The sequence below is a fragment of the Nyctereutes procyonoides genome, unplaced genomic scaffold, assembly GCF_905146905.1.
Source record: "Nyctereutes procyonoides isolate TBG_1078 unplaced genomic scaffold, NYPRO_anot_genome, whole genome shotgun sequence".
NCBI classification, from domain to species: domain Eukaryota; kingdom Metazoa; phylum Chordata; class Mammalia; order Carnivora; family Canidae; genus Nyctereutes; species Nyctereutes procyonoides.
Window position 1 is genome coordinate 23,723,379 of NW_026575036.1, and position 23,782 is coordinate 23,747,160.

A 23,782-nucleotide genomic window follows, 5' to 3' on the forward strand; every position below is an offset into this window, starting at 1 on the left:
GTAGGTATTTTAATTTAACTTTTTCAATTTCCTGTTACTCTGTAAAGTTTTAAGTTTTTAAAATTTTATCATTATAAGTTTTAGAATTAAACAGTACATGAAACAACTGTACATGACAAAGTAGTAATTGGAAGTTCATCTCTTTTAATGAGATAGTTCTCTGGAAAGTGTTACTCTAGTATTCCCAGAATGAGTATTTTTTTATTTCTAGAGTGAAACTGGGTTCAACATTAATACTATCTCCATTTTTCCTTTTTATAGATTTAATTTGAAAATCTAGTACACATCAATGAATAGCTAAGGATAGAACTTAAAATTCTTTGAGCTTCAGAATTATCCAAAATTATTAAAACTATATTTAATGATCTTCTGGCAACTTGAGTTCTTTGATTTTATTGAAATAAGAGAATTTGTTGCCTAGTCATTATATTTATTTTTAAATTTTATTGGAAATATGTGAAAAAGATACGAACAAGATATGACTATAAAATATACTTGCTGACTCTTGCTTAGGTGCACCTTGTTTAACCTGATATAGTCAAGAAGTATTAGCACAGTGGTTCTCAAGCCTTAGGGTGTATCACAATTGGCTGGTGGGTTTACATACTGATTTCTTTTTTTTTTTTTAAGATTTTATTTATTTATTCATGATAGACACAGAGAGAGAGACAGAGACACAGGCAGAGGGAGAAGCAGGCTCCATGCAGGGAGCCTGATGTGGGACTCGATCCCAGGTCTCCAAGATCACACCCTGGGCTGAAGACAGGCGCTCAAACTGCTGAGACACCCAGGCTGCCCTAGACACTGATTTCTAGGCTCCATTCCCTGAATTTCTGAATCAGGTGGACTAGAGAATTTTAATTTCTAACAATTTCTCATGAGATGCTGATACTGCAGATCAGGGGACTCTACTTTGAGGACCACTGAGTTAGGAAAATTGAAATATTGTTCAGGATCGTTTTTTGATAAGGTGCTTTTATCACGTGCTTTGAGTACTTTTTTTTTTGTCAAAACCTTAGACCTGCAGATTTATCCCAGTTATAGAAAATGTCTGACACATAATCTAACTGATAAAGTTAGTATTTATTATCAAAAGTATCGGGCAGCCTGGGTGGCTCAGCGGTTTAGTGCTGTCTTCAGCCCAGGGTGTGATCCTGGAGACCCGGGTTCAAGTCCCACGTCAGGCTCCCTGCATGGAGCCTGCTTCTCCCTCTGCCTGTGTCTCTGCCTCTCTCTCTCTCTCTCTCTCTCTCTCTCTCTCTCTCTCTCTGTTGTCTCTCATGAATAAATAAAATCTTAAAAAAAAAAAGTATCTTGCTTAATTGGCCTCAGTTTCCATCACTTAGAAGTCCAATTTTATTTTTGTTTCCAAGAAAGTATAGTTAAATAGGTGTTCCCATGACACTTTCCTTACTTCAGAATTCTAAGATAATTTAACTAGCCATAAGTTTATCATCTGAAATAAAATGGCACCACTTTCAGTATTTCTTTAAAAAATTCTCTGTGCTTTACTTCTACAAGATTCTGCCTCAAAAATAATGCCCTTTTTGATAGTAGTTGAAGGATAGAGGAGGGAAGGACATTAAAGAAAATTTGTCGTCACTCTAGATCTGAATTTATAAAACACCAAATGGCCAGAATACTCAATATGTGATGCCAAACATTGCTCTTAACTATAATATATAAAACATTCATAAAATGTAGACAGGAAGCCCTACCATAATACCTTGGTTAAAAGAAGCTTTGTGAATTCTAATGATTCTAATTCTCCATTTGGTTTTTACATCATTTATCATCATCATCACATCATAGGTGACAATTATATAGTGCTAACTATGTGCCAAGCATTGTTTTAAGTGACTTATATATAAACTTCTCTAATCCTAATAACTATCTATGAGGTCAGTGTACTATTACTTTTCCCCTTTTTATAAACAGAGGTTAAGTAACTTGCCCATGGTTACACAGCTAGTTAAGTGCTGAAACTCTAGAGCCAGCCACAGAGCCATGCCTTTAACCATAACCTGCATTTCTATGAAGGATGGATGAAAGTTAAGACTTTCTGTTCCAAAATGGGAGAAGAGAAGTTTTAGGAAAGAATATATACAAAAGTTGAGTATCTGGAGAATGATTTCTTTTAAAGATTTTTATTTATTTATTTTAAGGGAGATAGGGAAAGAGAGTAAAGAAGGGACAGAGGCAGAGTGAGAGAGAATCTCAGGCAGACATCCCACTGAGTATGGAGCCTGTGTGAGGGCTCAATCCCATAATCCTGAGATCATGAGCTGAGTTGAAATCAAGAGTCAACTGTTCAACTGGCTGAGCCACCCAGGTGCCCCTGGAAATTGATTCCTTTTAAAATATAAGTCACTTTGTATCATTTGGAATGTCTTCAGGTATCATTCTGAGCGAATGCTTCTCAATTTATAGCCACTTTTATAGTAATTCTATGGTTCCAGTTTATATTCTTAATTTAATTGTGGCTGCTTTATTCTTTATGCATTATTTTTAAAACTTTTATAATTTAAACATAATTTCTTATATTTTACTCAATTGATCATTAATTGATTCATGAGAATCCAGTCTAAGTAGGGTATATGCTCTAGTAATGTAATTGGTAAAGAAAAAGGAGGAAGATTTCCACAATGGTTCAGGCCCTGCTCGGATATTTTCTGTAGTGGTGTCATCAAGTTAGGAAAAGATAAGCTGTGGTTGCACCAGGAAAATAATTTTGGTTATAATTATTTTGTTCTATTAAGAAATAGCATGTCATAGTATGGTACCTGAAATTTGACAGACCTGGATTCAAATCCAATACCCCTAATAGGTTTTCCAGCTACATACAGCTGTGCCATTTCCATCATGTGTTTCTTTGTAAACTTAATCTCTGAGCTTAATTTTTTTCATTAGCAAAATGGGGATAATTAAATTTATGCCTATAAATAAGATTAAAACAAACAGTATTTTATAAATGTAAGTGGCTTGATACAGAGTAAATGTTCAGTAAGTGGCTGCTTATTAGCTCTTATCCCAATGAAAGCTTGGGGGCTTCATCAAACAAAAGTCAAGATTGTTTTCGATCATTCACAGATTTGACTGTGCTATAGAGCTCCTTTGATTATTATTTAGAAATTTAGAAATACATTTGTTCTTTTTGAGGGTTCTGAGTTTCGCTAAAATGTTATCTGAAAAATAGTGGGTACATTTTATAAGTTTAAAAACTATAAAATAATGCTGAAGCAGTATAATTTTTCATTTTATAAATATGTAAGATTCATATTTATAAATTACAATATGACTAAGTTAATATAATCACATTTTTCATGTTTTCATTAGTTCCTTTATATACAGCAGAAAACATTTATTTTTCTACAGATCGGTTCAACTTGTTAGAAAATAATAGATGATTTAGTTTATTCATTGGAGTTGAATTGTTTTAAAAGATATCATGAGTAAAATCTCAGAAATTGGTATTGTCTTAAGATCAATAGCTAGTACATTTTTTACCCAACCATCTTCCCTCTCTTAGGACAAAAGGTATACTTCAAAACTATTATTACAACTGATTTTTTCCCCCAGAATAATAATAATACAAAAATCCTTTCTTGAATATAGGACTTTAAATTAGTTCAGACTTTTTGTTCACCTTTTTCCAAAAGTGTCATATATGCTGCTTGCAGAGTTAGTCTTCTAAATTCAGAAGTGAAATGATTATTTCTGATACTCTCTGCTTCTATAACTATACTGCTTCTTATTTACTGGTATGTTCAGCTGTGTGACCTTGGGCTAGTTATTTTAATCACATTGAGTCTGTTTCCTTATGTGTACCCCTCTCACAGGAGAATTAAAATAATATATGTATTTAACTCAGTGTCTGACCCATGGGAAAACCAGAGTTTATATTAGCTATATAATCCATATTATTGTTATTATTTGAATGATTGTAAAGTTAAAAAAGGAGTTTATATAAAGCATCTAAGACACTGCCTGGTATGATATGTGCTCCATTATAATAAGTTTCTTTCTCAAATTTGTATATTTTCATTATGTTTATACCCTTTTAAAAAGATACTCGTCGTGAAATTGTTTCAGTATCCATGAACTAAACATGGCATATAGTGACTAAGTTTTTACAAATGATGTAGCTAATGTATTTTTTTCTTTAGCTTCCAGAGCAGTTGTAGCACAGCATGTTGCTCCACCTCCAGGAATAGTGGAAATAGATAGTGAGAAGTTTGCTTGTCAGTGGTAAGTGGTTTATTTCTATTAAGGCTTTATCCTTGGGAAGAATAAAGCAAAAAAGAAAAGGAAATGTATTTCAACAGTCATCCAGAATGTTTTATTCTGTATTTCTTTTTAGTCAGAGTAGAATATCATTTATCCAAAGAAAGGACAATGTAAAATCATTTCACCTGCATTTTAGAATAATTTGAAAGAAAAACATCAGAATCTTCACAATTAAAATAATCTTTGACTAGAATATCATTAAATTGCACCACTTCTTTTCAGAGTAAAATTTGTGTTAAAATGTTATCTCTGTCTTTGTGAAAAATAAGATTTGTCAGATTGTAGGATTTTTATTTCTTAAATTAATGTTTCATTAAAACTGAACTGGGCTGTCTTTAAGAAAGTAAAACCAGGTTTTGTTGTTAAATATCTCTTCTTTTTCATCACAAGCAATACTTCCTGTTCATTGATAGTTAATTTTTCCTCTTTGGTCATAGTAAGGGGAAATGAATCAAATGATACAATAGTTAGTGGGTTTACGTGGAAATAAACAACTTGAAAATTATATTTTATCTGAGAAGACTGAGTAATCCTGTATCAACCACTTTCTGAAAAAAATAAATATAGACTTGGCTAGATTTCATTTTCTCATGGATTATAGCTTCCACATAGTTTATAAATTCCAACTTAAATTCTTTAGATTTACAGGTTGAATATAAAAGATCACTTTCTGATGATCTATTACTTAAAAATTTCCTTTCTTTGATCCCTTCTCTCCCATTCTTTAACATTTTTTGTCTCCCATTCCATGTTCCTGTCATTCTGTGTTCCATATTTTTGGTGCTTTCATATCTTTGTTCCTGTGGCAGTTTTCTCTAGACTTTTCCACTTTGCTTAAAATCAGGTTTATAGTTTTAAATATCCCTAATTATTTGCTTTTTTTCCTCCACCTCCTATATTTTTGCCCCTTATACTTGATGAATCTCTTCCAGTAATACTTGGAAATGTTTATCTTCTACACTAAAACAAAAAAAAAAGTTTTTATGTCTAGTCCTTTTGAAAACTCAGCACTCAAAGAATTATGAACACTGGAAAAAGTATCTACTACACGCACAGTAAAATGTGTGTGTGTTAGGAATAGATTTGGTCTTCTAAATCACATTTGTACATTTCTGCTAGTTCTAGTAGGGAAGGGGGAGAGAACTGTTTTAAGTATTATTTGATTCAGTTTATATAAACAACTATAAGTTGGCCTTTTATGTGTATAGTAAGTCCTAGAAAAGAATCCTGTGAAGATAATTTGACCTTCAGTTCTAACTTATGTGTGGATGGAAAAGACAAATTGAAGTTTGAATTAATTTTGTGATGCATTAGTAATAGAAGTTTCTGAAATTGGGGAATGGGAGTGTGAGACATGGGAGAAGTAGGATTGTCTTAAAGAGTAGTCAAAAGCTTAGGTAAGTTTTTTTCTTAAGGAATTTGATCCAAGAGAGAGCAAAAGTTTAATTTTAGTTCAGTTTTTCCTCCATTTTCTACATCGCCAATGGAAATAGCTCATTATTGGGAATTTCTGTTATATTTTAATTATTGCAAGACAGGAAATTGAGTAGGTATTGACTAAATAAAACTTTGTTGTAGAATTTTTTTTTCCAACAGACCAACCCTATTCTTACTGAGATGTGAACATAGTTTTTATATTTGTCGTTAATGATTTTTATACTAAAATAAATATGATTAAATAATTAATCTCCTTTTATTTAGTTTCGTCAGGCTAAAACCTAGCATGCATTTTTGCTAATAACATGAGATAGTGAAATTTGATTGACAAGCATAAATATTACCTTATGATACATTGCCTTCAAATTAAAACTATTTAAATATGAACTCTACTGTAATATATTGCATAATGCCATTTATTTTTCTCCTTTTTAGGCTAAATGCTCATTTTGAAGTAAATCCAGACTGTTCTGTCTCTCGAGCAGAGATGTATTCTGAGTACCTCTCAACGTGCAGTAAATTAGCTCGTGGTGGAATCCTAACTTCAACTGGATTTTATAAATGTCTTAGGTAGGATGTTTAGTTATTAACTTTAAACAAAGTTAATTTGAATCACCTAGAACATCTCTTGCTCTTTGGGGAAAATAGCAACTATCTATCTACTTTTAAATATTTCTACTACTTGAAATTTCATATAGGCTATGTTGTAGTAAGATGGAAATTTAAATACAAGGAGATTTTTGGAAATCAAACCTCATGTTTGTGTTTAAACATTATGAGGCTTATCAAAGAAAGAGAAGGGAAAAACTTCTTTCTACCCACTGAAATATGTTAGAGACATGACTTTTGCTCTTTTTATCTTGAATAATAGTCTACAACTAATACTCTTATCTTCAAATATCAAGGCTTTTGATATTTTGCAAAAGTTCATAAAATAGACATTGCCTAGATGCAGCTTCTTTGTTCATTAGATATGGTATAGAATTATTTAAAACCCAACAATGTTAATAATGATTTTAAAAATTGGGAAATTGATCTTTTATATTTTTTCTTTGCTTCCCACCCTTACAGAATAGATCTATATGAATCATACTGGTTCGTATTAGTAGCAGTAACTATCCTGCTGCTGTTCATGTAAACATTGTTTGAAGTGTTTTTTGCTCGTGTGCTAGTTTATAAAACTAAGTTATGTGTGTACTTTACAGAACGGTCTTTCCAAATCATACAGTGAAGAGAGTGGAGGATTCCAGTAGCAACGGGCAGGCACATATTCATGTAGTAGGAGTAAAAAGGAGGGCTATACCACTTCCCATTCAGATGTACTATCAGCAGCAACCAGTTTCTACTCCTGTTGTTCGTGTTGATTCTGTTCCTGATGTATCTCCAAGTCCTTCACCTGCAGGTATTAATTTTTGAGTTTTTAAGTATTACTAACTTAACAATGAAACAAAATGAAACAGTATATTATATAAATTTAAAATGAATAATTTTTCCTTGTTTTTCCAGTTGCATATTTTGCTTATTCTGTTACTTTTATCATATTCATATGATGCAGAGGTGTTAAATGTTAATTTCTTAAAAGGATTTTTCTTTTGTATTAAGTAAAACAATGCCTACATTCAGCTTTTCAGTCCTTTCCTTATGAATTTTGACTTTTCCCTCATATTTTCAGGTATCCCTCATGGACCACAAACTGTAGGAAACCATTTTCAGAGGACTTCTGTTACCAACCAGTCTTCAAATTTGACTGCAACACAAATGTCTTTTCCAGTACAAGGTGTTCATACTGTGGCACAGACTGTTTCCAGAATTCCACCAAATCCTGCAGTTCATACCCACCAGCAGCAAAATGCTCCAGTGACTGTCATTCAAAATAAAGCTCCAATTCCTTGTGAAGTTGTTAAGGCTACAGTAATCCAGAATTCTATATCCCAGACAGCAGTTCCTGTTAGCATTGCTGTGGGAGGTGGAGCTGCTCAGAGTTCTGTGGTTCAGAATCACAGTACAGGGCCACAACCTGTTACAGTTGTAAATTCCCAGACATTGCTTCATCATCCATCTGTAATTCCACAACAGTCTCCATTACACACAGTGGTACCAGGACAGATACCTTCCGGCACTCCTGTTACAGTAATTCAACAAGCTGTCCCACAGAGTCATATATTTGGCAGAGTACAGAACATACCAGCATGTACTTCTTCAGTATCACAGGGTCAACAGTTAATCACCACATCACCCCAACCTGTGCAAACTTCATCTCAACAGACGTCAGCTGGTAGCCAGCCGCAAGACACTGTTATCATAGCACCTTCACAGTATGTAACAACTTCTGCATCCAATATTGTCTCAGCAACTTCAGTACAGAATTTTCAGGTAGCTACGGGACAAATGGTTACCATTGCTGGTGTCCCAAGTCCACAACCCTCAAGGGTAGGGTTTCAGAACATTGCACCAAAACCTCTCCCTTCTCAGCAGGTTTCATCAACGGTGGTACAACAGCCCATTCAACAACCACAGCAGCCAACCCAACAGAGTGTAGTGATTGTAAGCCAGCCAGCTCAACAAGGTCAGACTTATGCACCAGCCATTCACCAAATTGTTCTTGCTAATCCAGCAGCTCTTCCAGCTGGTCAGACAGTTCAGTTAACTGGGCAACCAAACATAACTCCATCTTCCTCACCATCACCTGTCCCAGCTACTAATAACCAAGTCCCTACTGCCATGTCATCATCTTCCACCCCTCAATCACAGGGACCACCTCCTACCGTCAGTCAGATGCTATCTGTGAAAAGGCAGCAACAGCAGCAGCATTCACCAGCACCCTCACCGCAACAGGTACAAGTACAGGTTCAGCAGCCCCAACAAGTACAGATGCAAGTTCAGCCACAGCAAGCGAATGCAGGCGTTGGTCAGCCTGCTTCTGGTGAGTCAAGTCTGATAAAACAGTTGCTGCTTCCAAAGCGTGGGCCTTCGACACCGGGTGGTAAGCTAATTCTCCCAGCTCCACAGATTCCTCCCCCTAATAACGCGAGAGCTCCCAGCCCTCAGGTGGTATACCAGGTGGCCAATAACCAAGCAGCAGGTTTTGGAGTGCAGGGGCAGTCTTCAGCTCAGCAGCTGTTGGTTGGGCAGCAAAATGTTCAGTTGGTACAAAGTGCAATGCCACCCACAGGCGGAGTGCAAACTGTACCTATCTCGAACTTACAAATATTACCAGGCCCACTGATCTCAAACAGCCCAGCAACCATTTTCCAAGGGACTTCTGGCAACCAGGTAACCATAACAGTTGTGCCAAATACAAGTTTTGCAACTGCAACTGTGAGTCAGGGAAATGCAACTCAGCTCATTGCTCCAGCAGGAATTACCATGAGTGGGACGCAGGCAGGAGTTGGACTTCAGGTGCAAACGCTTCCAGCCACTCAGACATCTCCAGCTGGACAATCATCCTGTACTACTGCTACTCCCCCATTCAAAGGTGATAAGATAATTTGCCAAAAGGAGGAGGAAGCAAAAGAAGCAACAGGTTTACATGTTCATGAACGTAAAATTGAAGTAATGGAGAACCCGTCCTGCCGGCGAGGAACCACGAACACCAGCAATGGGGATACAAAGGAAAATGAAATACAGGTGGGAAGTCTTTTAAATGGGAGAAAGTACAGTGACTCAAGTCTACCTCCTTCAAACTCAGGGAAAATTCAAAGTGAGGCTAATCAGTGCTCACTAATCAGTAATGGGCCATCGTTAGAATTAGGTGAGAATGGAACATCTGGAAAACAGAACTTGGAACAAATGGACATGCCGGATATCAAAAGTGATTTGAAAAAACCTCTAGTTAATGGAATCTGTGATTTTGATAAGGGAGATGGTTCTCATTTAAACAAAAACATTCCAAATCACAAAACTTCCAATCATGTAGGAAACGGTGAGATATCTCCAGTGGAACCACAAGGGACTTTAGATGCCACTCAGCAAGATACTGCCAAAGGTGATCAACTAGAAAGAATTTCTAATGGACCTGTATTAACTTTGGGTGGTTCACCATCTGTGAGCAGTATACAAGAGGCTCCAAATGTGGTAACACAGCAGTTTAGTGGTACTGACTTGCCTAATGGACCTCTAGCTTCAAGTTTGAATTCAGATGTGCCTCAGCAACGCCCAAGTGTAGTTGTCTCACCACATTCTACAACCTCTGTTATACAGGGGCATCAAATCATAGCAGTTCCCCACTCAGGATCAAGAGTGTCCCATTCTCCTGCCCTATCATCTGACATTCGGTCTACAAATGGCACAGCAGAATGCAAAACTGTAAAGAGGCCAGCAGAGGATAATGATAGGGAAACAGTCACAGGAATTCCAAATAAAGTAGGAGTTAGAATTGTTACAATCAGTGACCCCAACAATGCTGGCTGCAGTGCAACAATGGTTGCCGTGCCAGCAGGAGCAGATCCAAGCACGGTAGCTAAAGTAGCAATAGAAAGTGCTGTTCATCAAAAGCAGCAGCATCCACCAACATACGTACAGAATGTGGTCCCACAGGTAAGTCATTCTGCTGTCAACGTTTCTCTTAAAAATTTTCCTCCTTGTACATAGGATTTTAGGGGAATGTGCACTCTTGTTCTGTGTGTCATCCTGAAGAGTTAATTGTATTAACAGATGGTTTAAAGAATCTTTTTGAACTTAAGGATGTGGTTTAAAGACTCTTGAATTTTGTTATAGACCCAAATTAGTAATTTTGTAGACCCAGGATAGAGGAGCACTTGCTAATCTGACATCTTCTGGAGAGTTTTTTAAATGTAAGTTAGTCTCCTTTGGGAAAAAAAAAAAGTTTCCTTTGGTTGGGGGGGGGGGATATACTAAAAGCACTTCAAAAGGGAGATTCTGTATTTGATTTTGACATGGGTATGTTTTTGTGGCTCTTTTCACCGTTCTTTTGTAAAAAAAAAAAAAAAAAAAAAAAGATGGATCCCATAAGTTTATCAAGTGTTTTCTTATTATATTTATATATTGACTTAGTTGCCTTTATTCTTTAAAAAGTATTATAATTTCAATTTCTTGCAGCTATACTGATATTCTTGCTTTTGTGTTTCTTACTCCTTTGCCCTACTATCATGTTTCTGCCATCACCTTTTTAATAATCTACTGTCCAATCACTGTTGTACCATTAAGTAAAAAAAGTATTTTCTAGGATCAGTTCTACTGAATTGAGGGTTCGTTCTCCCTATAAAAATTTTAAGATCAATCTTGTGTGCTGTTTCCACTGAAGCTAAGGGTTTGCTTAACAGTTGTCTTTCACCTAATTTCCTGGATTACTTTTTCTTCATTCTCTTTCCTAAGTACTACATAGCCAGAACCTTCTGTGACTATTACCAACTCTGCCAGCACTCCTCTGACATGAGTTTCTTCTGTCTGCTCTTGGTGTTTACAGCAGATCTATGGTGGCCATTGTTGGCATTAATACCAAATCCGGGGGGGGGGGGGGCAGCAAAATGAAAGAACAGAACATCAGGACAGTTCGTCCACTGATATGCATCCTTTTTCATATGAGTGGATAAAACTGGACATTGCTGTGGGGGAGCATAATGAGATTTTAATTCATATGTTAATTACTGTATTGCTTAGATTTATTTTTATTGCAAGGTACCTAAATAGGTTGAGAATTTAGTTGATGTATACATGGCAATAGTTAATACTAAGTTTTAGCGAAAAAGACTATACTCAAACTGCTACAAGTTGAGTTTTTCATTTATTTATAAACACACTAAAATTTTTTTAATAGTGCAGTGGCTGGCATATAATAAGCATTGGATTTCCAATCCAATCCAATAAGTTGGATTTTCATAGTTTTTCCTACATTTATAATTTTCCAATTCATCTTGATTATGTTCCTGACTCTGTTTTTTCCTCTCAGATTCCCTCATAATCCTAAATAGTTATAATAGACTAAGAAATGAGAGAAAAACTCCATTACTGTGAAATTAGGAATCCCCATTTTTTTGTGTGTCCTTAATCTTCCAGTGTGATTATATTCAGTAACTCTATGAGGTAAAAATTGTTATTACCGTTTTAGAGATGAGGCTCCAAGATGCAAAATAACTTATCCAAGATCACCAACAAACGTGTGAAGTGGTTCCAAGATTTTTTTTTTTTTTTTTTTTTTTTTTTTTGGTGCAAAACGGTGGTTTTATTAAAGCCCGGGGACCAGCTGGTTCCAAGATTGAACCACTTGGGTGTGTGTCTGAAACAAAAATTCATCCTCTTAACCCATTTCTCCACTGTTTTAAAAGATTTCCTTGAAAAGTTCTAGAAAGCCCTTTATTATATAACATACTGATTATTTGAATTATTATATTACAGAATGTAATATTAAATTACAATTTTAGGACATTAATGCTAAAACTTTTTCTTAACACACTGGACAAAATATGCATCTAATTCAAGCCATAAAATCACTACATTTTATTCCTATCCTGAAAAATGGGTTTTCCTGTATATTCTCCCAAGGAATATAGTCTATTTAAAATAGCTACATTCTTCATTTTTAAAATTAGTATTTGATTGGCACGTAGAAATTTGAAACTTTGCAAGGAAAAGGAAATAGCATGCACAGTATCTAGGAGAGTAAGGATTAAAAATCGAGGTTCGTATGTGTGACACTTAGCTTGGTGACTGCTACATAGTTAGGTACTCACTCAGTAATATAGTACATACAGTACTATATAGTATAGTATATAGTAATAGCAGTACTGCTGTATTTTACCTTCATATATATGAGAATAAAGTGCCATAAAGGCTAAAAAAGATGAACTGTTCAAGATGGGATCATAAGTTTCCTTTGAAAGGTCAGCCTTTGGGCCTTTTTAAGAGCCTGCTAATAGAAAATCATTTCCATTGTTACCCAGATTCTTTAAATTTCTTTTATGTAGACCTTGGTTTAACACCATTTTATTCACTATTTGAATTGGTACCTTAAAAGGGTAGAGGAAATAGAGGATTTTAAATGTGAATTTTCAGCCAAACCTTGTTATTTCCACCATTTCAAGGGTTCTGGCGATATTAAGGAGGCACCTGAACCCCAAGAAGGGACTTTGAGACTTGCAGAATGTTCAGGGCTGGAAAGACTGCAGGGAAATGTCCCTGCTGAGAATGGCCAACAGGTAATCCTTCCTAATACCATTGTTACTTCGTGTTTCTTTTTTCAATTTTATTCCCTTTAACTCCCATTAATCAGCTATATTAATTTCATTATTTAAAAATAGCAACCAAAAAGGAGAAAGATATGTGAAAGTAATTGATATAACCATCGATTTTGTGTTTAAGATTTAGCTGATAGTTCATAGAAATACAAAATAAATTGTACCTGTTTCAAGGCAGATTTCTTTATTTGTAGCTGCTTATTTTTAATCTTGTATTTGCGAGTTATAGGATAACTATTTCTGAAAGCACTACCCTCTTCCACTATTCATGAATTGGTATCTTCTAGGGGCATCAAACTAGATTAATATATAAAAAATAAAAATGAGGGGCACCTGGGTGGCTCAGTCAGCTAAGCCTCTGCCTTTGGCTCGGGTCATGATCCCAAGGTCCTGGGATCAAGCCCCACATCTGCCTCCCTGTTTGGTGGAGAGTCTGCTGCTCCATCTCTCCCTGCTTATGCTTACTCTCTCTGTCAGATAATAAATAAAAATCTTGAAAAAAAAATGGATTAAAAAGAAAAATAATTATATTTACTGAAAGACTTGCTTTTTCAGGAGCGTGTAAAACATATTGAACACAACTATAACTGTTAATCCCGTGATTTGAAGACATTCTGAATTCTTGTCCCTAAAAATAGTTTACTTAAGGATGTATTTAAGGTGTTTTATATATGCCTTCTCCTCAGTTCCGTGTCCTTCACTTAGGAATCATTGCTGATATGGTTTTGTGTGACACTGCATTTTAGTGTCTCTCTGGTCCCTTCCTTTCTTTGATGAAGAGTTTGAAATTACTCAGCCCATCAGAAAGCAGCTCTGTAGCCTCAAGGGGGCAGCATTTAGTCATAGCCAAAATCATTTTAGCAAGAGCCGCAGGAATTATCATTTCAGTATTTTCTTAAGAGTACTACTGCTTAGTTTTGTAGAGTAGTAGCACATTGTAAAAATAAAAACTAAGAAGCATTACCACTAAACATAATTTTTTTGTTTGCATTTCAGTATGTTCTTATAAGCCAGGCTTGGTATGTATTGATTACCTAGGTTTATACTTTATAAAAGTAAAAAACTTGGTAGTTTAATAACATGAGGGAATGTTAGAGCAGAAAGACACCTAGGGAAAAAAAAGAAAGAAAGAAAGAAAGAAAGAAAGAAAGAAAGAAAGAAAGAAAGAAAGAAAGAAAGAAAAGAAAGAAAGAAAGAAAGAAAGAAAGAAAGAAAAGAAAGAAAAGAAAGAAAGACACCTAGATATTATCTTATCCCAAACCCTCATTTTTAAGAATTAGAGTTACTTTTCCACGCTCACAGAGATCTCTTTTCCAATGATTTCTATAATTGTCTTAATTCTGTTCTCAAAGTCTGTGCATTTAGACTAACCGTAATCACTTACATCACATTTAGAGTAAATCTAAGTATTGTTCCTTATAACTGTTTCAGAGTATCTTTCCTTATTTGCTTATGCTTTAGAATATACTTTCTCAGTTCCTTCAATTACATCTTGTGTCAGGGTGTCCGGTTTATTCATCATCCTATTTATCTCAGTCCATTTTATAAGTAGCTTTCAAAATCTGTAGCTAGAATTAAGCACAGTATTTCATTACTATCTAGTAAAGAATTTATTTTGAGAACAGATTATGAATTTGTATCTTTCTAACACAGATTGAAGTGTTTAAATTTTCATCTTTTAAGGTTTTTAAAGTTTAATATTAAGAATGTAAGGATTTAAAAAAAATGTAAGGATTTAAGAGCCTCAAATCCCAAGTCTTACATCAGGAAATATTACCACTATAGGGACACCTGAGTGGCACAGTTGGTTGAACATCCCACTCTTGATTGCAGCTCAGGACATGATATCGGGGTGCTGGGATCAAGCCTCACAGTTGGGCTCTGTGCTGAGCAGGGAGTCTGCTTGAGAATTCTCTCCTCCTGCCCCTCCCTCTCTACCTATCAAATAAATCTTAAAATATTATCACTATAATCTAGAATTTTTAGCCATAGTTTACTCTTGAAAAGATGATAGAGGAAAGCAAAGTTAAAATTACCTTTTTTTTTTTTAACAAAAAGAGCAGTAATAAAACTTCTGCATTAACTTCTTTAACTAAAAAATTCTGCAATTTTTCATTGCAGAATAAATCACATAGTTGTTTTGTATCCTTCATGTAATTTTTCTGGTCACTCACTGCTAGAGTTGTGGCTTTGATTTTCTGGTCACTCACTGCTGGAGTTGTGGTTTTGATTTGAAAAATAACTATACTGTTTACAAAAATAGCTTTTCCTCAATAGAGTAGATGATAGAGAATATTTTTCAAGAGAGATCATTCCAAAAACTTTGGCTTTGAAACTTAACTTTTACATTTACATTTGAGCTGGGGTTATGGCTAATGGCCTAGCAATTCATAGTAAATAATAAAATTAAGAAAAAAAGTAAGCTTACACATCCTAAAAAATGTATTTTTGCACTCTTGTGTAAAAGGCCTAATTCTATTGATGATTGAACAATTGATTGATTGGGGCGGGGGCAGAGGGAGAGGGAAGGTGAGTCTTTTAAGTAGACTCCAAGCTAAGTACAGAGCCCATCACTGGGCTGGATTTCACCACCTTGAGATCATGATCTGAGCCAAAATCAAGAGATGGATATTTAGCCACACAGGTGCCCCAGAAAAGGGCAGTTTTTTAATAACAAGAGGAATCCTAAAAATATTCACCCATACAGTTAAAGGAAATATGATTCTTAGAATTTCTCATTTGGTATATTTCTATAAATGCTTTAATTCTTGGGGCACCTAGGTGGCTCAGTTGGTTAATTATCTGCCTTCAGCTCGGGTCATGATCCCAGAGTCCTGGGATCGAGCCCCACATCAGGCTCCCTACTCAGTGGGGAGAGGGAGAGAGAGAAGCAGGCTCTCCCCATGCTTTCTCTCATTCTCTCTCTCATATAAATAAATTAAATCTTTTTTTTTTAAAGTACTTTTTTGGTTTCGGTGATAATATTTAGACCTATTCTTGTCATTTAATTTTTATTGTAAATTTTTTTCCAGCGTATACAAAAGTAGAGCCAGTAAGTCATGTATTACTACCTAGCTTAAAATATTTATACCATTTTGCCTTTTTAGTTTCATCTGTTCTTCACCACTATCATTTTTTTTTCTTGGAGTACTTTAAAACAAATATCAAACATTATTTCATTTTGCCAGTACATAAACCAGAATCGATTTCTCTAATAGTCAAAGTGAAGTACTTTTAAGTATTTAAATCTGTCTTTCTCTATAATACCGAAGCACATCTAACAGAAATAGTAATGTTTTAATATTATTTGGCACCTAGTTCATGGTCAGTGTTCTCTAGTTGTCTTTAAGAAACGTGTTGTTTTTATTTTTAACAACTTGCTCAAATTAAGATCCACAAGTTTTTTTACATATTGCATTTGGTTAATGTGTCTTTATTCATTCTTAATTTAACTTAGATTAGATTCAGTCATCCTTACCATATCCGTCATTAACATTTGGGGTCAAAATACCCTGTGATTCCTTGTTAAATTTTCTGTGTGACAATAAATAAGAGTTCCATAATGGAAGAAAAAATTGGATAAAGATTTGTTAGCACTTAAGAAAGTAAAAATAAGCTTAACCTACAAATATATGACAAGATAGTCAATAAAATACCTAATTTAAATGGTAATAGTATGGGGAACCAGCAGGTTCGTTGTGAGGGAATTTGATGCCTCTAGCAAATTTACCCTTTAATTAAAATTCTGGGATATTTGTAACTTGTTACTCCCTAATATTTGTATTTGGCTGAAACTGATCTTCTTGGTTACTCTCCCTTATTAGAATTTCCTGGATTTTTAATACAATATTTTCATTTCAGGGAAGCAATTTGAGTAATTCTTTTGATAGACTAATTCTAATGTTACCTTCCATTCCTTTATCTTTGATCCCCTTTTCTTTCCGTCTGCTTTCTCAGCATTGGTTTTTATAGCTTTAAGGATTCCCTGGTGAATGATTGTCAGATCTGTGTTTCCAGCATTAACTTCTATTAATAGACATTTGTAGTTGTTGATCTGTCAGTGTTCCCAAAGCAAACTCATTACATTATCTTTCTTCCAAAGTATTGTTTCCCTTTTGGACTTCTCTATTTGGACTTCTAGCATAATAAAATAGGATCTCTTGCCATTTTTTGAGAATCTAGAACTAGGCTCTTCATCTGTAGTTTCTCTGTTCTTCTCACCATTCCTTAAGTTAGATTTCATTACTTAACAGTCCTCATAGATGAGGAAACTGAGGAAAATAGGTTGGCCAAGGTCACATAACTAGTTTAAAAGGCAAATTGAAAGTTTGAGTGCTGATGTGTCAAGCCAGAAAGTCCACATCCTATCCATGATGCCTATTTTCCACGCATGTATATACACGTGTATGTTTTCTCATTGTAAAATGTTAAGGGCGGAACCATATAATAGGAACAATTTCAGTCACATCCCAAAAGTAGATTTTTTTTTCTTAGACCTTAGAAATCAAAAGTTCTTATGACTTCACATTTTGAAACTTTTTTCCCAGCATTTTATTCTTTTTTCATTTTTATTCTCTAGCCTAATATGTGTTTTGTGTTTTTTTCTAATTATTATGGCTTTTATCTGATGTTTGCAGCAATTTTTAGCTAGTTTTGCCCAACTGTTTCCAATATTACCTTACAAGTGAACAAGTATATTTAGTATTTTCCCAAAGTGTAAATGTATTGCCATTAAGCAATGCTTTGAAAATTGCATGCTACCATTTATATATGAAAATTTCAATTTTATTTTTCCCTTTGTGATACATTATGAATAAAATATAAGGTTCAAAGAAAATATTTTGCCTCAAATTGTTTTAAGCTATATTATAATTATATATTTTTCAAAGGGATGATTTATAGAAGAATAAAACATAGCTCATATTTAAAAAACTTATGTGTATAGTTAGAATCCTTTTACTTGTATTGTCCGTCAAAAGCTGTAACGGAACAACTTTGAAGTTGTTAAAATGGCTTAATATAAAATAACATTTTACAACATTGTACTTATGGTTACTTCATTTTTAACATCAGAAATTTTCTTTGCTTTTTACTATGTTTTATGTTGTATTCATTTAAAAATCTAAAAGGAAATATATGCAAAGAAATAATTGCAGTTGATTTGTTCTTGTGCAGAATGTACGTAAGTAAATCAAGTGGGTGCATTTATAGATTTATTCCTTATTTTAATCCATAATTGTATTTCTGCCTAATTTTATCAATCTAAAAATTCTTAATTCTAAATAATGTATATTCTGTAGCAATAACTGTGATCTTGCCTTTGTTGTTCATATGAAATAAAAGAATCTGACTTCCTAGTTATTTTTATAAAAACTTCTCTTTTTAGAGAATTGTTTTTAAAATGATCATTAAAACTACAGATGTAAAAAAATAAAAATAAAAAATAAAACTACAGATGTAAATTTTAGGTTAGAAGTGCATGAATATCGATGTAATCATATAATCGTCATTATAATCATTTTAAGCCTACACTATAAAATATGAATGTTTTTCAGTGTCACCTCACAAACTGCATGGTTGTATTTTTTCACAGAACACTCCTATGACGCCTTCACCAGCTGTGCAAGTACAGAGCCAGCCTAACACTTCCCAGCCTTCTCCATTCAGTGCATCTAGTCAACAAGGGGATCCAGTGAGAAAACCTGGACACAACTTCATGTGTCTGTGGCAGTCTTGTAAAAAGTAAATGGCAATTTTATTTGATACACATAAATGTTCTTTTGTTCTTTATATTTGTCATCTATACTTCAATGAAAATTTTCTTTTGAAACCACTGAAGTCTTTGAGCAAAAATACTTTCTGTTAAGAGGGATGTTTATGTAGCTCCAGTGGCATTTGAACTAAGAAATTTATATAAATGGTAGACCTTCCTTGCCTATTGGTAGGGGTAGGTTATTGGGGAATTTGTTTCAGTATTAGCTTTTAAAAAAGAAAATCAGCTAAGCATTTAGTTCCATATTTGTTTATGAAAAGAGAGGTTTTTTAAAGTGACTTGAAGTTGATGGCAGCCATAGAATTTCTCTATTGTAGCAATTTAAAGATAATGATCTGTTAGGAAGACTGACTTGTCTTAAATTTGAGTTTGGGTTGGACATCCCATGCAAATTATTTTTAAAGCTATGTCATCTCACAATTTAATATCTAAGATGATTAATGAGTAGAACTGAACTTCCTAAAACAGGGCTTTCTTACACTTGAAGAAATACTTGAGAATAATGTTGGTTAAAATAAGATAGTTCTTTTAACATTTCTCAACCATGACCCTTTGCTTTGTCACTTTTTAAAGGTCTAGGAGGAAGGCACTTGTCTTAATAGACATAATACCCTTCATTTTTTAGGTATCAAAGATTCCATTTCCCTCTGATAGCAGAAATTACCACATTCATTTAAAAATTATGCTTGCTATTCATAATCTTTATGATATACTACAGACATTGTACTTTACTGTAAACTTCATATGTAGGCTTTTTGTGGGACTGTGATTATCACTGTAGCCCAGGGATTATTAATAATGTGCACAATTTCCTTGGACAGTGTTCATAAAACTTTAAATCTCAATCCAGTAGGGATATCATGATATCATTTTGTCTGGTCTCTACCTGTGTGTTTTTGCTGATTTCGTTTAGTTTTGTTTTTCCCAACAAAAAAAATGAATAAAGCATAGCAGATTCCATCATATTAGTAAGGGTAACTATTGTTTCCAGTTTTATATGTGTATAGTATAGGCATGTGTGTACTAGACTATAGTATAAAATCTGTTTGTCAAAAGGTAGTTTACAAGTCGGTGTGTTAGGTGGTCTCTGATTATTTCTTTGATTTGTTTATTTTGACCGTCTTGTTTTGTTTATGTTATAATAATCTGAAACTTTTTCACCAATGTCAATTGTATTCTTTACTTTTTTCAGATTTTTTTTGTCTTTCCATGCAAATGGAAGCTTATGGAGTAGGGGTTCAACTAATACTGTTTGTTGACTAAAAAGTTTGAGAATAGTACTTTAAATGAAGCACTTACAGTATTTCAAGAAAAAAAGTTGCTGGAAGAGCTAATGAGCCTAAATGCACAACCCAATTTCCCATCTTGCTAGTAGGATCAGTGCTACAAAATTTGATATGTGCCTCCTCTTTGGAAGTCTTTTTTGAATAAGACTCAGCAAGGCTTCCTAGAGCTTGTCATTTTTTAAAGCCATTTTTAGATGCTGCAATAGTAATTCAGTTTGATTCTGCAAATATTTATCGAGCACCCTCTGGGAGGGTGTATGTGCTATGAGTTAGAAATAAAAAAGATCATTCTCAGCTTTTAGAGAAGCGCATCCAAAAACAAATTTATGGTATAAATAAGTGCTATAAAAAGATAGTTGGCAGCATAGCGGACAGTTAACGTTAATGCTGGGGGTAGTTAGAAAAGTTTCACTACAGAGGCGCCTAGGTGGCTCAGTCCATTAAGCAGCTGACTCTTGCTCTCACCTCAGGTTGTGATCTTGTGGTCATGAGATTGGAGCCCTCTATCGGGCCTGCGCTTAGTGCAGAGTCTGCCTCAGATTCTCTGTCTCCCTCTCCCCCATCCTTTGCTTCTTCTCTCTTTCTCTCTCAAATAAAATCTATAAAATAAAATAAAATAGTTTCACTACAGTCATTACTTTTGAATTGAGTCTTAAAGAATGTGTAGTGGTTTGTCTTGGAAAAATAATTTTGGTTAGAATAGCAAATACAGGAAATTATAGAAGGAGCTCATAAGCCCAGGGATCTATGAGAAGCATAGGATACCAAGAGCAGAAGGGCATGAAGAGAATAATGAATTATATTATTCAGATTAAGTTTTAATTCCAAGTGGAAAATACATATCATTGCCATTGTCCACTAAAGGCTATATTCTAATTTTTTTTAAAGAACAGATCAATTTTTCTTCCTTGTTTCCATCAGATTTTAATTAAAATTATTTCCTTCACTGATACATTATTGTGAAATACTCCATATTTAAAGTTGAGATCACTGACCATGCGCTCTTTTCCTTTCATGGAATTAAAAATGACTTTGGTTATACATTTAACCTCTTTTTCATTCTGTGATACAACCATATTTTACGTGGTGTTTTTGTATTTGTAATTCTTCTTTTCTTAATTTAATATATTCTTTCCATCCAGCCACTCACTCTTCAACACTGCACATCAATAATTGCTTTTTATAGATTTATTTATTTACTTTAGAGAGAGAAAGAGTATGAGCAAGGAAAGGGGCAGGAGAGGGAGAGAGAAGCCCAGCACAGAGCTTGATCTCATGACCTTGAAATCACGATCTGAGCTGAAATCAAGAGTTGATTGCTTAACCGACTGAGCCATTCAGGCGCCCTCAATAATTGCTTTTTAAATCAGGCATTTATCTCTAAAAAATGGGGACCCCAATCTACATAATTTGCACCCTTTGCAGAAAATAAGCCCTTCAATATTGTGAGTTCTTCAAATATCCTTTCAGAATTTCCATTTCTCCACTTGTATTTTGTTTAGAGTTTGAAATGAAATCTAAAATTCAAACATTGCTTTTGGTTGAGAAGACTTTTAGGTTTCTTTTAACCTGTATATTGCCCTTTCATCTCTGTTAATCTTTTTTTAAGTTTTTGTTGATAAACACAGGTTATTTGCCCTTTAAGAACATCACAATCTGGATTTTACTGGTATCATTTGGCATGTTACTCCTGACCCTACAGCTAGTAATTAGGTCCAGATGTTTGATCAGATTTTGATTTGAGTTTTATGAAGAACATTTTAGAAGAGGCATTGTGTACTTCCATTAGGAGATATGTAATGTTTTGTGTCTTTATTTGTGATGTCAACAGCCACTGAAGATCATTGCCTACATCCATTATTTCATTAAGAGTTGTAAAATGTAAAAATTCCCCTCTTTATCAACTCTGATTTTTCTGAGGAATAATAAGTTCCTAGAAAAGAGGCTAGATAGGTTATATATGATATCTCTTATTTACCAATTTTCAAAGTATTGTGTTATTTACTTGAATTCTTCGCAGGTGTCCCATGAAGTTTGGATTTTGTGTTTGTTTTTCATATCATTGTAAGTGAACTTATGAATTTAAAAATATTTGAGGTATTTTAGCCCATTGCAGTTGTTATTTCTTGATGTTCAGATTGCCTCATCTTTAGCTGGTAAAGGTCTATTCATGCTGGTTCCCAGTTCCTTTGGTTGATCTTAAAATACGTGATCTTAATATGTCTTTGACAGTTTCCTTGCTGTCTGTTAGACAAAACGTTCCAGGCTTATCTTGTACATTTCCTGCCATACACATGGCATCAAATTTCTCCAAGGAGGTCTTTTAATGAATGGGAAATAGTATTTAGTCTAGGTTTGAAGGAGTATGCATTGCTTTTAAGTTGGTTAGTGTTCTAGACATTTTAGTAGACATACTAGAAAGACTAAAGATTTTTATTTCATGCTTAGACTTCTAAATTCATAGATCACATATTAAACATTTTGTTGCTTTCCGCTACTTCAATTTTTTAACTTTTTGATCCATCTGTATTTTAGTTTCATGTATAAAGTGAAGCATGAAGACAGCTTTATTGTTTTCCAAATGGCTAACATATTGGTGCTTATCTTTCCCTTAGGTGTTTGAAATTCCACCCTTGATATATTAAATTCCTGTATGCTTTGTCTGTTTCTGGATTACTTATTATCCCACTGGTCTCTGTCCTTATTATACCATCACTTTAAATTTGGATATGGCAAGATCCCCCTCCAAATTTTTCTTTTTTCAGGGTGTTTCTTAATTTTTTCAAGCACTTATACCAGGCACTATGCTGGATTTTGAAATAAGAGTGATTTATAAATTGGACTTAGTACATATACAGATACTTATCCTTTCAAATGAACTTTAGAATGTTTCTAGAGATCAAAAAAAAAAAAAGCATGTTGGCATTTTTGTTGTAATTGCTTTTAATGAATTTTTTGGTAGTGTTTGTCTTATGGTAGTAAACATTGTTCCAGTGTTATTTCTTCCCTTAAAGGAAAAAGGTATCAGCTTATGGTATTATAGTCTTTTTTTACCCCAGTATAGTTTGAAAGTTTTCTTCACATACATTAATTGCAGAACTTATTGCTAGTTGTGCTTTTTATTTTTTTGTTGCTGTCATAAACTTTTACGACTTATACTATATTTTCAACTGTTTTTTTCTATATTAATACCTCTTATTTTGTCCTCTTGTCCAAATATAATATCTTATGTTTCTAGAATAGTTGTACAATAGTAGTGATAATATTCATCCTTATCTTTTAAAAAAAATAGTAGACTATTTTTTAGAGCCATTTTAGATTTAGAGAAAAGTTGAGCAGATAGTGCAGTTCCCATATATTCCCTCTTCCTAACAGTTTCCCTAATATTAACATTTTGTATTAGTGTGATGCATATGTTACGATTGATGAGTAATATTTATACATTATCATAAGCTAAAATCTATAGTTTACATGAGGATTCACTCTTTGTGCTATAGTTGTGTGGATTTTGACAAAGTAAAATGTCACATATTCATCTTTACAGTATTGTATAGAATAATTTCACCACCCTGAAAATGCCCTGTTTGATCTGTTCATCTCTCTTCACTACCTCCCGTCTTTCCCCTGCCTCCATGCCCCTAGCAACTACTGATTTTCTCTATAGTTACCTTTGCCCAGAATATATAGTTGGAATCATATAGTAATATAGTTGGAATCATACAGTATGTAGTTTTCAGACTTTTAAGAGTGGTTTCTTCACTAAGAATATGAATTTAAGGTTCTGAACTAGGTCTTTTTGTGGCTTG

General features: G+C 34.2%; 1 protein-coding gene across 2 annotated transcripts in view; it reads left to right on the top strand.

Moving 5' to 3' along the window:
* ARID2 (AT-rich interaction domain 2) overlaps window positions 1-23,782 on the top strand; it is a 168,966-nt gene that overhangs the window by 108,879 nt on the left and 36,305 nt on the right. The window contains exons 12-17 of one of the 2 annotated variants that reach the window (XM_055318625.1): window positions 4,167-4,248; window positions 6,160-6,294; window positions 6,930-7,126; window positions 7,397-10,260; window positions 12,765-12,878; window positions 18,511-18,659. In XM_055318625.1, the coding sequence (XP_055174600.1) occupies window positions 4,167-4,248; window positions 6,160-6,294; window positions 6,930-7,126; window positions 7,397-10,260; window positions 12,765-12,878; window positions 18,511-18,659 (3,541 nt within the window). The remainder of the gene's footprint in view (window positions 1-4,166; window positions 4,249-6,159; window positions 6,295-6,929; window positions 7,127-7,396; window positions 10,261-12,764; window positions 12,879-18,510; window positions 18,660-23,782) is intronic. The other variant, XM_055318626.1, reaches the window with a different exon arrangement.